At 39.1% G+C, this 14,119-nt stretch overlaps 2 protein-coding genes across 2 annotated transcripts; one reads left to right on the top strand and one right to left on the bottom strand.

Annotated features, from left to right (window-relative positions):
• Positions 1-3,624: 3,624 nt before the first annotated feature.
• LOC113309844 lies at positions 3,625-4,323 on the bottom strand. The gene has a single exon (XM_026558363.1). It carries the CDS (start codon positions 4,321-4,323, stop codon positions 3,625-3,627), a length of 699 nt encoding a protein of 232 aa, XP_026414148.1.
• Positions 4,324-11,422: 7,099 nt separating this feature from the next.
• Positions 11,423-12,565, top strand: LOC113309835. The gene is made up of 2 exons (XM_026558352.1): positions 11,423-12,230; positions 12,375-12,565. Exons 1-2 carry the CDS (start codon positions 11,423-11,425, stop codon positions 12,563-12,565), a joined length of 999 nt encoding a protein of 332 aa, XP_026414137.1.
• Positions 12,566-14,119: the final 1,554 nt, after the last annotated feature.

Below are 14,119 nucleotides of genomic sequence, written 5' to 3'. Positions count from 1 at the left end.
ACGATAAGTTTAGTTACTCATAGTAATGGAGTTCATAATCATAATAATTGAATAAAGAAGATAAAAGATGAATACGAAAGCAAACCCTAGCAGTGGCAATGTCTCCAAAACTCCAAGTAGAATACGTGATTCAAAGTTGTAAAAATATTCCCTTTTTGTAGCTTTTTCTTCTTTTTAATATTAGGTCTAGTCTTCCAAAGTCCATCACCAAGAAGTCCACCAAGCCCATGTAGAAACTAGCCCAGTAAAAACCTTGCCAAAAAATAGTCGCCGGAAAACTTGTTGAGATGCGGAAGTTGACCAGAAGAGTCACCGGAATTCATCTCAGGCGAAGGGAAGATATGTCTTAGGTGGCCGGTCAAAAATATCGGTCAAAGGAGTCAGTTCTGAGTCAGAACAGTGAGTCAGAGTCAACTCAGCTGACTAGTCTGAGTTGATCAGGCCAAGGCCATTGCACTAGCTTGATATTGTGCTGCACAATCGTTGCGCATCACCACTACAATCTTCTCAGCAACTTGAAACTGCAAAAGCTCCTAGTAGAATTCAACAGCTCAACCAGCAACTGCGCACCCGAACTGCAACTCAATCACACAGCATTTGTACACATCAAAACCAGAAATCAACCTCCACCTGCAACAATTACTCCATCTTAGTCTTGTACGCTACTTCCACCAAGCCAAACCCAATCACCTTCTTATTAGTCCTCCATTGTATACAACCAAACTTCAGTTCAGCTGCAATTTGACTGCAACACCAGCTCAGCTTCAGTCACCAGGACCCTTATCATTTCCATTCTACTTCTCCTCTTCTCATAGCTCATTCCCTTGTAATCTCAGTTCAACAGCATCATAAAAATCTACCATCCTCAGCATCTCAGCACCACCAACACCTCCACTGCCAATACAATCTCATAGCATCACCAGTCTCGTTCTCTGTTGCTCAAACATGAAGTCCAGTTGCTCCATATCACCACAATTACCAACTGTAACCTCCATCTCATACTAACTCCAGCTTACCATCTTTATCTCAGCCGCACAACCTTCACAGTCCATTTAAATAGCAGTCACCATTCACATACAGCAGCAACTCTTCTCTTCTCTATCACGACAACATTGTAACCAGCTGCATAACTGCTTCAGTCCCATGGGTCTCTCTGCCGCTTCATTACTAGCTCAAGTTCACGTGCAACACAGCAGTATCACACACACCTGCAATTGCCTGTACCTGCCTCTTCTTGCATCATCTGTAGCTGCAATCAAATACTTGTCCTAACATTCATCTAGACAAAAATCACTGGTTCATTGCAGTTCCACCCCCTTCAGTCACCAATTCATCTGAGTCTTAACACAATACCACCAACACACAGCAAAGCCATACCACCACACAAGCAATCATCTCTGCAAACCCATTTCTTCCTTGCATTGCACATGGCAGCATCTCCATCCCACTCAGCTGACCTGCAGTCACTTGCATTGCCAGTCCTTCGCAACCAACGACAACTGAAACATATCTAACATCTTCTCGGCAACAGCTGCATCAACGCAAGACACAACACCAGTAGAAGCAGCACCATAAACTCATCTCTTCCTTGTTTCAGCCAACAAAATACTAGCACATTCCCTGTTTTAGTTCAACTGCATCTCCGGCCAATACTTAGTATCATCAGCAACTTCACATTGAGCCCAAACCTGTCCTAAACATACATCTATTTCAGGTAGCTCAATTAGCTCAGGCCATAACATCCATTTCCATACCTGCTTCTCAATCAAAGCACCATCTCTAAATCCTGCAATTTCTGCTCAAATAACAGCTTCAATTCAATCCACACTGACCCAAAACTGCTCTTTCATCTCAAATCTTCAAATCACTGGATACCTCATCAACAGTTTCACAAACCCATTAATCCATCATCTCCATTTCGATCTCAAATTCCCATTCAATGAAACCGTAATTCATCTCAGATGCACATCAACAGACTCAAAACTCCACCATATTCGAGTGCAAAGCCAACCCATCTGCTGATTCATTCTTCTTTGTCTCTTCTTCGATTTAAATCATCTTCTCCTTCATTTGAAACACCAACAGGTCCTCTTTCACTGAGTTGGATCATGCAAATTCTTCAAACCCTGGTAATCAAATCGATCTCAAGCATCAGCAGAAACAATTAATCGTTCCTACTCAAATTGATTCAAACTCTCACTTCTTTCCTTCCCGTCTCTCTGCGCAGCCATCTTTTCTCAATTTCAGGCAGAATTCAATGATAAGAGAAAAGACATTTCTCTTGAATTTAGGGCTAAGTAATGAGTGAATTTACTACAGCCGCCCAAAAAATGATACAAGCCACCAACAACAACATCTACTGAGCAAAACTCAGCTGGTTGCCCCCTCTATCCTTAGCTTGACTCCCATTAGCACTCGCCTGTAAAATCACATTTTTGCCAAATTAGCGCTTTCTTCTTTTGATAATTCTTCCACCAACAGCAGCCGTCTCTTACTTCTCAAATTCACTTATTCTCTCCAATGTCTCTTCGTCACTAAAGATGCCATGTTTTTCAGAAAAATGAATATGCATCACTAAAGCCGACATGCTTTTCAGATAGAGATGAAGAAATAAAAGCAAAGAGTAAAAAATAATCTGCCTCCAACAGCAGTTGCACATGAGAAGATACTTTTGCCCTGTTTCTTCTTCTTTCGTTCCAAGTGACTCCAAAGTACCTAAACACTCAAAAGCAAACATAAGATACATAATTTACAAGAATACTTAGCAAAGAAAGCATAAACAATAGATAAATATCAAGGTGTTTTAGAAAACTATCATGTATGGTGACAATAAATCTACCACACAGAAAGTGGTTAGGGTGAGGATTTTTCCCACCCGGATTTCTAACGTTACCTTGCCCCTCGGGCGGGTTGATGACCCGTTGAAGCCAAAAATGTTATAAGTGGAGGGTACGAGACACTCGTCCCTAAGACCCATTTGTTTGAATGTTTCATAGAATAAAATCTCAACTGAACTGCCTCCATCAATTAGGATTTTGGACGTTGCCCGTGGTAGCATTTTAGGTTTTCCTTCCTCGCCTTCGTGCTCAGGGAGTGCAATGGACATCGTGACCACTAGCGGATCGTTATGGTTTCGTCCTTCATCAGGGGCCTCCGAGGCTGAAAAGCTAATGGGCAATTTCATCAATCCCTCGCTCGGGGGTTCTCTGGCAATACTGAAAACTTTATCGCCCTTGAAGTTTCGTTTGTGAATTCGTCCTGTAATGTTTCCTTCTCGTACATGTGTGGTAATTGCCGAGTGCGATATAGTGTTACACCCTAGGTATTGTGCCTCGCGGGGGATCTCCACACGGTGTATGGGTTCCCCAGCGGTAGGTGGAGTTGTTGGTTGCGCGATGTATTCGTGGAGCTTCCCCTCATCAATCATTTCTTGCAGCATTTTTTTCAAGTCTATGCACGAGTCTGTCGTGTAGCTTTGGAATTAATGGAACTCGCAAAAATCAGTTCTATTTTTAATTCGCTCTGGCTGCTGACCTCTATTCCATGGGTAAGTGACTTTATGTTGTCCTTCAATATTTTTGAGGATCTTGGATATGGGAGTGTTTAGCTTCGTGTAGACTGGGTCTACGAACTTTCCCTTCTTTTGTTGGGCTTGGTCTCGCCCTTTCCATCCTCCAGTCCCATGCTTGTCGAACTGGGTTGATCATGTGGGTTTTGTGGCTCTACCACATTTTCTCCTCTACTAGTTCCTTTTTCCATCTTGTCGTAAGTTTCGTCTTGGAGTTCCTCCAAGGCCACGTAATCTTCTTGGATTTCTCTTAGTCTGCCCAAGTTCTTTGGCATAGTTTCATACATGCAGACAAATAGAGGGTATGTCTTTCTAAGACTATTTTTTAAGCCCAAGATCGCATAGTCCTCAGGGACTTTTCCGATCTCGGCACATAACTTCCTCCACCGTGTTACTAGAGAGCGGAGTGACTCATTTGGCCCTCGGGAGATTTGGAACAGTGCGTCGACCTCTGGTCGAACCCTGCTATTGTGAATGTATGTTTCTAAAAACAGCTCGGATAGGTGCTCGAACGATTTGACTGAGCCCTTGGGCAGGTTGTTGAACCACATTAGGTCTGCATCCCTCAGACTGGCAGGGAAAAATTTACATAGTATCACATCATGATGGTCCCATTGGATTAGCGTCATACGATAAGTTCTAAGATGCTCAATTGCGTCTCCCGTTTCAGTGAACGGGGATGTGAACGTCGGTAGAGAGCATTTCTTTGGAAATGGTAATCTCAACAGATTCTCACAGAAGGGGGATCGTCCCATTTCTTGCATGACTACTGCCAGCTTTTTGCTCTCCTGCTTTCATGTAGCTTCTATATACATTGCTTCAAGCCGGTTGAGTCGGGCCTGAGGTTGGTCATCGTTTCGCCTTATCTCGGCCTTCTTCTTTTTTTTCCCAGATCTCTCTCGGGTGAGAAATATGGTTCATGATAGCGATGCCTTGATCGTCCATGAATCATCGCCCGATTGTTCGGCGTACGATACAATCTTAGAACGAGTTGACCTTGAAGTCTCCCCTCGCTTGGGGTTTGGACTCGCGAGGTTCTCGGCCTCACATTTGGTTTTAACGTCTTGGATTTGGTTTTTGTCTCGCCGATGTTTGGGATCAATCTCCGACGACCTTTCGGATGTTTGGGATCAATCTCCGTTGTTTCCTCGTTGGAGGTGTCAGGGATGTTAATTCGTTCATCATCTTGTAAATGTTCAAAGGGATTTTCCTCCTCTGAGATCTCCTCGATGGAAGCAAGTGGCACCTTATTTTTTGCTTTTTGCTTAAGCTTGTGGTTTCTCCGCTCAAGCCTTTTGTTTCGCCTTTCTAGCTTCTTCATTCTTGCACCCTGGGCTTCTTGGGCTTTCAGGGATGGCTGCGATGGCAGTGTTGGAATTGCCGAGGTCTGAAGGGTTTCCCTTCTTGGCCTCATTGTTCGTCGTTTGCCTTGGCAAACGGTTCAACCCTCCTGGTTGAGTTAGATGGACGTCATCATGCATCTCGAAGGGGTTTCCCTCGCCTTCGGAGCTAGAATTTTTAGTTAGTTCTTCCCGATACTGGTCATCGGGTTGTCCCTCTCCTGGGACTTCATCGTTCATCAGAGCCTCGCCTGGCTCCATATCGTCGAGTCCTTCTGATTGGGCTCCACAGTTTTCTCCTTGGATCCTGCGAGTAGATCATCGCGTCACCATTACCTTCCCCTTGAAAGAGTTATAAATCTCTTCTAGATTTCTCACTTTCTCTCTGTCTATATCTCTCTCAGGAATTCTATGTAGAAAGACCATCTAAGATTACATAATTTGTCCACCTCCTTCTACATGGACTGGTATTAATAGGCAAAATAAACTCGTGGTGGTGTAATCGTCCGAGTTCGATGAGCTGTCTTCTATCGTCCTGGTTTCCTCGGACTGGCTTTATATTATCCCTCGTGATGGCTAATCTTTTTCTTTCTCCGAGTAGTCTCGCTCTCCTTCGCCTCGTGCTGCTCTTGTATGGAGAACCTCGTGCTCTATCACCTCTGGGTAGTAGTATAGATCGTTCGAGTCTTCCGTCACGATGCAGATCTCCCCACGTCTTGTTATTATCCTTCATTAAATGCGGTCCCGCTTTTTAGACTTGACCGTCTGAGCAGATTCGACATTTATTTACACGCGTCACTCATGTGGTGCTCGTGCAGTTTCCTCGACTGAGACAATCTCTCCTTTTTAGAGGATGATTCGATGCTCCTACCTTATCATCCTGTCACGTATTCATCCCTTGAGATGTTGACACGTGGTCGTCGGGTATTTTACCCACACAAATTTATGTGGGTACCAACTCTAACTTGAGGGAACACCTTTTGCACTCTATTCATTCATCTGCCATTGGGGGTCATTCTGGTATTCACGGTAGTTATGTTAGAGATAAAACATACTTTTACTGGAAAGGCTTAAAGCAACACAACTTGATGTTGGTCAGCCAGTGTGTGACTTGCCAACAAAACAAACTTGATCATCAACACCCTGCTGGACTCTTACAGCCACTTCCAGTCCCTACTCAGGCTTGGCAGCATATTAGCATGGATTTCATTGAGGTCCTTCCTAAGTCACGGAACAAAGATGTTATAATGGTGGTAGTGGACATGTTCACCAAGTATAGTTATTTTATTGGTCTTACTCATCCATACACAGCTATCACAGTGGCTCAGGAGTTTTTGAATACTATCTTTAAGCTGCATGGACTTCCAGCTTCTATTTTTTTTGACAGGGACAAGGTTTTTACAAGCAATTTTTGGCAAGAACTTTTCAGAACTTTGGGCACTCATCTATCTACGAGTACAGCTTATCACCCTCAGTCAGATGGCCAATCTGAAAGAGTTAATGTTTTCTTAGAAGGCTACTTGAGATGCATGACAATCCATAAGACAAAACAATGGTTTTAGTGGCTTACATTGGTTGAATGGTGGTACAACACCAACTATCAGACCAGCTTGAAGATGTCTCCATTTCAAGCACTATATGGGTATGTACCACCTCATTTGACTTTTCCTACAACATTTAATACCTCTGTAGCTTCTGTAGAAGAATATTTACAAAGAAGGGATGATGTTTTAGACATTCTTAAAGAGAAATTGCATAAAGAACAAGAAAGAATGAAGTGGTTTGGTGACAAGAAAAGAACATATAGGTCATTCCTTGTGGGTGATCTTGTTTTTTGAAGTTGCATCCTTATAGACAGACTTCTATGGCCCTGCGCAAGTACTTCAAGTTATCTGCCAGATATTATGGGCCTTTTCCTATGCTGCAAAGAATTGGTGAAGTTGCTTACAAACTACAGCTTCCCCCTAACTCCAAGATATACCCAGTGTTCCATGTGTCCCAATTGAAGAAGAAAATAGGCGCCTCTGCAACTACTTCTCCTTCATTGCCATTGGTGGACTAATAGGGTGAAATCATACTCAATCCAATTGCCACCTTGGACTCCCGCCAGATTTTTCGACAGGGAACGACAGTGAAACAACTGCTGATTCAATGGTCTCACACTACGCCGGCTGATGCTACTTGAGAGGACTTATCGCATGCCAGAGCACACTTTCCACGCTACCATCCTTGAGGACAAGGATATTCTGAAGGGGGGAGTATTTTCATGATACCAGAGTGCCTACAACCATCCCTGGGGTATATTTAGCTTTTAGTAAAATTAGTTAGCCATTTTTACTTCAGTTAATTCTGCTTTAAGTTTTACTTGTACGGATGCAATCCTAGCAGGCGTGCAGTCCGTGATGCTTAAGGTTTCATCTAATCCCTTTCTCTTTAATAACCTGTACCGGAAACACAATTATTATCATGAAGATTAAGTTAATGAAGGCAGTACAGTGGTACTGAGTTACTTGAATGCTTAGAGTACCATCTCATCTTACCTATTGCATCATAAAATAAATCAGTACATCACATAAATCTCTTTGATTTTGATTCTAAATGTAATCACAGATTTTCCAAATGATCATTAGTTAAAGATGTGATGTTTTCTTTTTTGTTTTTTGAAATGTTCTTGACCCTAAATGCTTAATAGTTTTTTCATTTTCTTTCTTATCTCATAGATTATTGCTTTCTAGTTAAAAAATTTTATTTTCGGATACATCTGTTTTCTTTGCGATTTTACTCTCTTATTCATATCATTGTGATTAATATTCTAATTATGAGTTGCTAACTTTGTTGCAGGACTTCATTGGTTGATAAAATGGTATTCATTCAGTTTTGGATCTCTGTATTCAGATTCAGTTTTATTCTGACAGCAGTATTACCATCCTTAGCAGTTTTGCACAACATCGTAGTTTTGCATCAAGCAGTTTTGTTTAAACGGGTAGTGTTACCGAAAAACACCATTAAAGATTTGTGTATTAGCCAGTATGACCAACCTCCCTTACCTAGTCAGGATCTAGAAAACCTTACAACTCAAAGAAACTCAACGATTTACAACTCGTTGACCCACAAAAGTATTCAAATTTCAGTAACTCCCACCATTTCTTGTTGTGATTATAGGAATGGTACGTATCTCTCGGAAGCCATGGAGAATATTAATAACAAGATAAAAAATTGTCTTTTTTTGTTATTCTGTTTAACAATAATCGGAACAAGATTATTTTCCGATATCCTTTCTATAACAGAACCGTGAAAATTTCTTATACGTATCACAGCCCTTTCCTTTTTTCGGAAAATAATAATTTCTCCATTATTTCTCCTTGCCTCTCTATAAAAATAGACAGTCTACTTAATATCTTCTTTATTCCAATACCCAAAAACCTCGAAACCCTAGAAAGTGTTAGAATCAGAATGATCTCTAGCAACAATAACAAAGTCTCCGATCTCACTGAAAAGATGAAGACTACGGCCATTAGAGCTAAAGGTGCTATTGGTTCTTCAAAAATCATAAGTGTTGCTGCTGATGAATGGTCAAACAGTTTCATTGGAAAACTCAAGGTTAATGATTTGAAAGTCGAAACTGGGAATGTCAAAGAAGAGTTGAACATACTTTGAAAGGCTTGCAAAAAAGAGATACGTGTTGTGGGAAATCATCTTTATGTTTGTAAGTTTGGATCTGAAAGACACATGAATGATATTTTGAAGAAATCTCCTTGGAATGTCCAGAGATGTCTTCTAGTTCTTAAGGAGTACACCACTGCAATACCCTATCAAGATTGGACTTTCACCAGACAAGCGTGGAATGTGCAGTTCAAAGGGTTACTTCTTGAACATCATCATGATGATGTTATTAATGAAGCAATAGAATATTTGGGTACAAAAATATCAACGGATCCGAAAAACTGCATACCAAGAGCTGGAAACATGATAACTGCTCGTGTTGATATGGATCTGACAACACCTTTAAAAGAGGGGAATGGTAGAACACCAATTCTGAAGAAGATGTTTGGATTAAATACCATTGGGTCAAACAACCACATAGCCTGTGTAACAAATTCTATATTGTTGAACATAATAATAAAGAAATGTGCACATAGATTGCAATGGCTCTTTAAGAAAGAAAAATGACTCAGGAGGAATATGAAGAGTATTGTAGAAGGATACTGATAATGAGTTTGTAATTGTGGATAATATGGAGAAGATTCAACAAGATGGTGATGATAGTAGAATATGTAAAAGATCTAGGAACCAACCTGTTCAAACCTCTGGCAATAACCCTTCTCTTAACCACCATACTCTTGCTGACCATGCTGGTATCAGTATTGGTAATGATCATAATGGCAACAATAATACTCAAGTTGTATTTATGGAAGAGGTTGATATGGATGTTCAGAAAGAACCTGCTGCTATTTCAGAGTTGGATATCATACAGAATCAAGGAAGCACTGCTTTCAGTGTAAGAAACTATCCTTATCTTTTAATTTCTTCTAATTTTGTTAATTATAGACATCTAGTTTCTTTTGATTTTTGAAAGTGTTTTAGAATCTTGTATTGCTCTAATTATCATATATATCCTTTTGAAACTCTGAATATGAGGGTACTAGCTTGGAACTGTCAAGGTTTTTCTAGTAAAACCACTAGAGACCATCTTAGAGATTTAATAAGTAGATATGATCCTGATATAATCTTTCTCTCAGATAAAATGAATAAGTTGATTAAACCTTTTAAATTCTTAAATAATAAACTTATCTCTTCTTTGGGTTTAGCTGGTGGTCTAATACTTTTATGGAAAGATGGTTTCCAGTTTAAAATTGTGAATACGGATACTTGGATCATAAACTGTATAGTTCATGATGATCCCTCCAAGCCTGAATGGATACTTACTTGTATGTATGGATCTTCTTATCCACACAACAAGGAAAAACAATGGTCTTACATTAGAGACATAAGTTAGAGTATAACTCAGCCTTGGGTTATCATTGGAGATTTGAATTTGGTTTTCAATAATGAAGATAGAGCTTACTTCCACAATGCTTCTTCTTCTTCAAACCATGTTACTTCTGCTTCAAGGGATTCTCCTTACATTAAAATGATAAGTGATGCTGGTTTAGAAGATATGGGCTATTCAGGTAGATCATTCACTTGGTCTAGTAATGTCCATGGAACAGGTGTAAGAAGATCAAGATTATACATGGCACTAAGTAATGCTAAATGGATGCTTCATATACCTGACTCCAAAGTTCTACATCTTCCTCAAATTGGCTCAGATCATTGTCCCATAATGTTGGAAACCGCCTCTAAAAGTGATAAAAAAAAAAAGAATTGGAAATATTTTCAGTGTTATGAAAGAGATGAGTCACTTAAAGCTGAAGTTGCTTCTGCTTGGAACAATCAAATACAGGGTTCTCATGCTTACCAAGTCACAAGGAAGCTGCACACAGCTACAAATTATATCTCAAAATGGAATAGACTCAAGTTTGGTGGTATTCAAAGTAATATAAATCTTCTTCATCAACAAATGGAATTTGTACAACAACATTCACAGCCTCAAGACAATAGTACTTTGCAAATTCAAAAGTTGGAACAAGAAATTGAGCACTGGCATCAAATACAAAGTGAATTCTAGGGTTAAAAGTCTAGAGATCAATGTTACTTGGAGATGGACAGAAACACTAAATATCATCATATAAATGCAAATAGAAGGAGGGCAAGGAACAACATTGAAGCTCTGAAATATAGTCATGGCAATTGGTGTTCAAGTAGAGAAGATTTGGAAAATTTACTCACACAGCATTATAGTGCACTTCATACAACTACTTCTCCTGGTAAAGATGAAGCTTTATTACGAAACATTCCTCAAGTCATCACTGCAACTGATAATTTTGAGTTAATCAAGGTACCTGAAGATGCTGAAATTTGAAAATCACTAAAAGAAATGAAACCATGGAAAGCTCCAGGACCAGATGGATTTTCACCTGGTTTTTTCCATTCTCATTGGGACATTGTGGGTTTATATGTTATTCAAATGGTGAAACAATTCTTTCAATCTGGATTCATGCTCAAAGAGTTAAACAACACAAAAATCTCTCTCATTCCAAAGACTAAAAATAAGCAATTTTCATCTGATTTGAGGCCCATAACTCTCTACAATACTTCTTACAAGATTATTTCAAAAATTCTCTCTACAAGATTGAAGAAGGTGATGAACACGATCATTTCTCCATTACAAGCTGCCTATGTACCAGCAGACAGATTTCAGACAATACACAGCTAGCGCAAGATATAATTCATACCATGAGGAACAAAAAGTAAAAGCAAAACTTTCTTGCACTTTAGCTAGATATGTAAAAAGCATTTGATAGGATTGAATGGTCCTTTCTTATGGATGTCATGGAAAAAATGGGTTCTTGTGATGAATGGTTTCATCTCATCATGTAGTGCATTAGCACCACCAAGATATCTATTCTACTAAATGGAGCTCCATGTGCTGCTTATAAACCTTGAAGAGGCATTAGACAAGGAGATCCCTCGTCTCCATATCTTTTTATTATTTCTATGGAGGCTTTCTCTAGGAAATTTCATATGTAACAAGATTGAAGGCATCAAAATTGCACCAGGTGCTCCTTCTATTTCACACTTGTTCTTTGCAGATGACTGCCTATTATTTGCAAATGTTGATCTTCATAATGTCAACAATCTGCTTCAAATAATTGAAGAAATTGGTGCTGCCTCTAGACAAATGGTGAATTTCACAAAGTCTAGTGTTTTCTATAGTGCTAATGTTCCACCAAGATTTTGCATAATTCTTACTAGAAGATTGAAAGTACCCTACATGAATCCTAAAGAGAAGTATTTAGGTATGCCACTGTTGATTGGTAAAAGTAAGAAAAAATGCTTTACACATTTGCTTGATAAGGTGAAAAATAGATTATCAGTTTATAGAAGCAAAACTATGGCACAGTGCAGCAAATCATTAATGATTAACACTGTCACAAATATCATTCCTTCTTACACAATGAGTTGCTTTCAAATTCATAAAGATATCATAAATGAGTATAGTGTTATGCATAGGGACTTCTGGTGGGGTTTTGAGGACAAAAGGGGTACATATATTACTTCGTGGAAAGATCTGAATTTGCATAAGGATATAGGAGGACAAGGATTCAAAGATATGCATATCTTGAATAAAGCTCTTCTCATAAGAGATGCATGGAGAATTTGTTCAAATTCAGATGAAGTTTGGGTCAAATGTGTGGCAGCAAAATATTTCCCCAGTACAAGTATGTTACATGCTACAACAAATAAAGACTGCTCTTGGGCTTGGAAAGGATTATAGAAAAACATGGATTTCATCAGACAACACAGTTGCTGGCGTTTAGGTAATGACTCTCATATAAAGATTTGGTTAGATGTCTGGATTATAGGCATGGAAGTACCACTAACTCCAAGACTGGAAGCTGAAGACAATGAAAATTTTGTCTGGGTCAGTGAGCTCTTTCTTTCAGATGGAAGGGAATGGAATGTTGATTTGGTACATTATCTCTTTGATCAACATACAGCTGAACTGATTCTAAAAATGAGATTATCAGCTTATGCAACAGATAAGCTGATCTGAAAACTCAACAATAATGGAATGTTCACTCTCAAATCTGCTTACAAGAAATTATTTGAAGATAGTTTAGGTTCAAGGCAGTTCTCAATCTTCATACATGGTACCAATATAAAATGGAAGGAATTCTGGAGAATCAATACTTGGCCAAGAGTTAAACATTTCCTCAGGAAATGTTTAAATGATATTTTGCCTACTAAAGTCAGATTATCAAGACAATGTGGGTATATAAATAAGATTTGTGCACTATGTAATCAACATGAAGAAATCACAATGCATATATTATTTCATTGTTTTTTTTTCAAGGTAAGTATGGATGGAGGTACCAAGAGGAAGTCAAGCACTAACAGGGAGGCTTAGTAATATTGCTGCAGTTTTGGAAGATTGGATTATGCATTCAACTCAACAGCAAAGTCAACGTAATTGGCTAAATCTGGGCATGGTTGTTGCATGGAGTATATGGAACGAAAGATGTGATATGATCTTTCAGAATAAGAAGGCTAACCCTAAAGGCACTGCTAGAAAAAATATTAGCTTTGCGTGTTATTTATCCTCATTCTCTGACAAAGCAAGAGATTGCAGTTATACCACCTCAGCTCTCTCGTCTTCAACTGCAATATGGAAACCATATGATAGTCCATATTTTACTGTTAATTATTATGCTTCTTATGATGAAAACACTGGACTAACATGTATATGTGTGTGATTTTACGTGATTTTGCAGGCAACTAGAAGGGGTGTCTCGCAAAACATTATGCAGGAGTAGAAGACTCGGAAAGAGCGGAATGTTTATCTATCCATGAAGCTGTGGTATGGTGCAGGGAACTACAAATCTCACACGCAATGTTTGAGACACACTTGAAGAACATTGAAAGCTTCATCAACACTTCATCACCAGTCATAGCTTGGGAAAGCGAAGACATTCTGCATGATGTTAATCATTTTATGAAGTTATTTCCAAATTGGAAGTGTCGTTTTATTCCTAGGAAATGTAATAAACCTGCAGATGAACTGCAAAATTCAGCAGGAAGTTTAATGTAACTCAGGTTTGGCTTGATAGCCCCCCTGATGTAGTTGAAAGCTCGCTTCTGTCAGACAATCTTTTATTCCATAGTCAATAAAATCTTTAAGTGTCTGCATCAAAAAAAAAACATATTGGTCCTTGGATGGGGACGCTCGCCATCAAAAGTATAAAAACAAAAACGTAGAATAAAAAAAAAATTGTTGGAGTTTAACTTGTGTGGAATGAAGGTTTGCGTGGCCAGAAATGCTGCAAAGGATGGCGCGAAAAGGGGATGTTTCAAGAATTTTGTTAATGAAAAAGGGAACTCGATCACTGAAGTGGGAAACAAGAATTCTATGTATACCAACAATGTTAACACTAGGTATAATCCTCAAGGTTCATAGAATTTAGAATTAACGTTCAATCTCAACCGTCCATCAAGTAAGAGGGAATATGAAAGGATCCAAGATTGTAACCAACATATTTAGCATAATTCATAATTAACCAAGTTATTACATGGACCAAGAGAATATTTATGTGTGTAGAAATATTCTTAT

This window comes from Papaver somniferum, chromosome 9, assembly GCF_003573695.1.
Source record: "Papaver somniferum cultivar HN1 chromosome 9, ASM357369v1, whole genome shotgun sequence".
Lineage (NCBI taxonomy): Eukaryota > Viridiplantae > Streptophyta > Magnoliopsida > Ranunculales > Papaveraceae > Papaver > Papaver somniferum.
Note: the sequence above shows the minus strand (reverse complement) of the source record. Positions and strands in the feature narration are given on the sequence as shown.

What these genes read in the sequence shown, in the direction of transcription:
- LOC113309835 (XM_026558352.1), top strand. Translation starts at nt 11,423, where the DNA reads ATGGAGCTCCATGTGCTGCTTATAAACCTTGAAGAGGCATTAGACAAG. An exon ending in AAAATATTTCCCCAGTACAA is followed by an intron (nt 12,231 to 12,374) that starts GTATGTTACATG and finishes TCTGGATTATAG; the next exon opens with GCATGGAAGTACCACTAACT.
- LOC113309844 (XM_026558363.1), bottom strand. Translation starts at nt 4,323, where the DNA reads ATGGGACGATCCCCCTTCTGTGAGAATCTGTTGAGATTACCATTTCCA.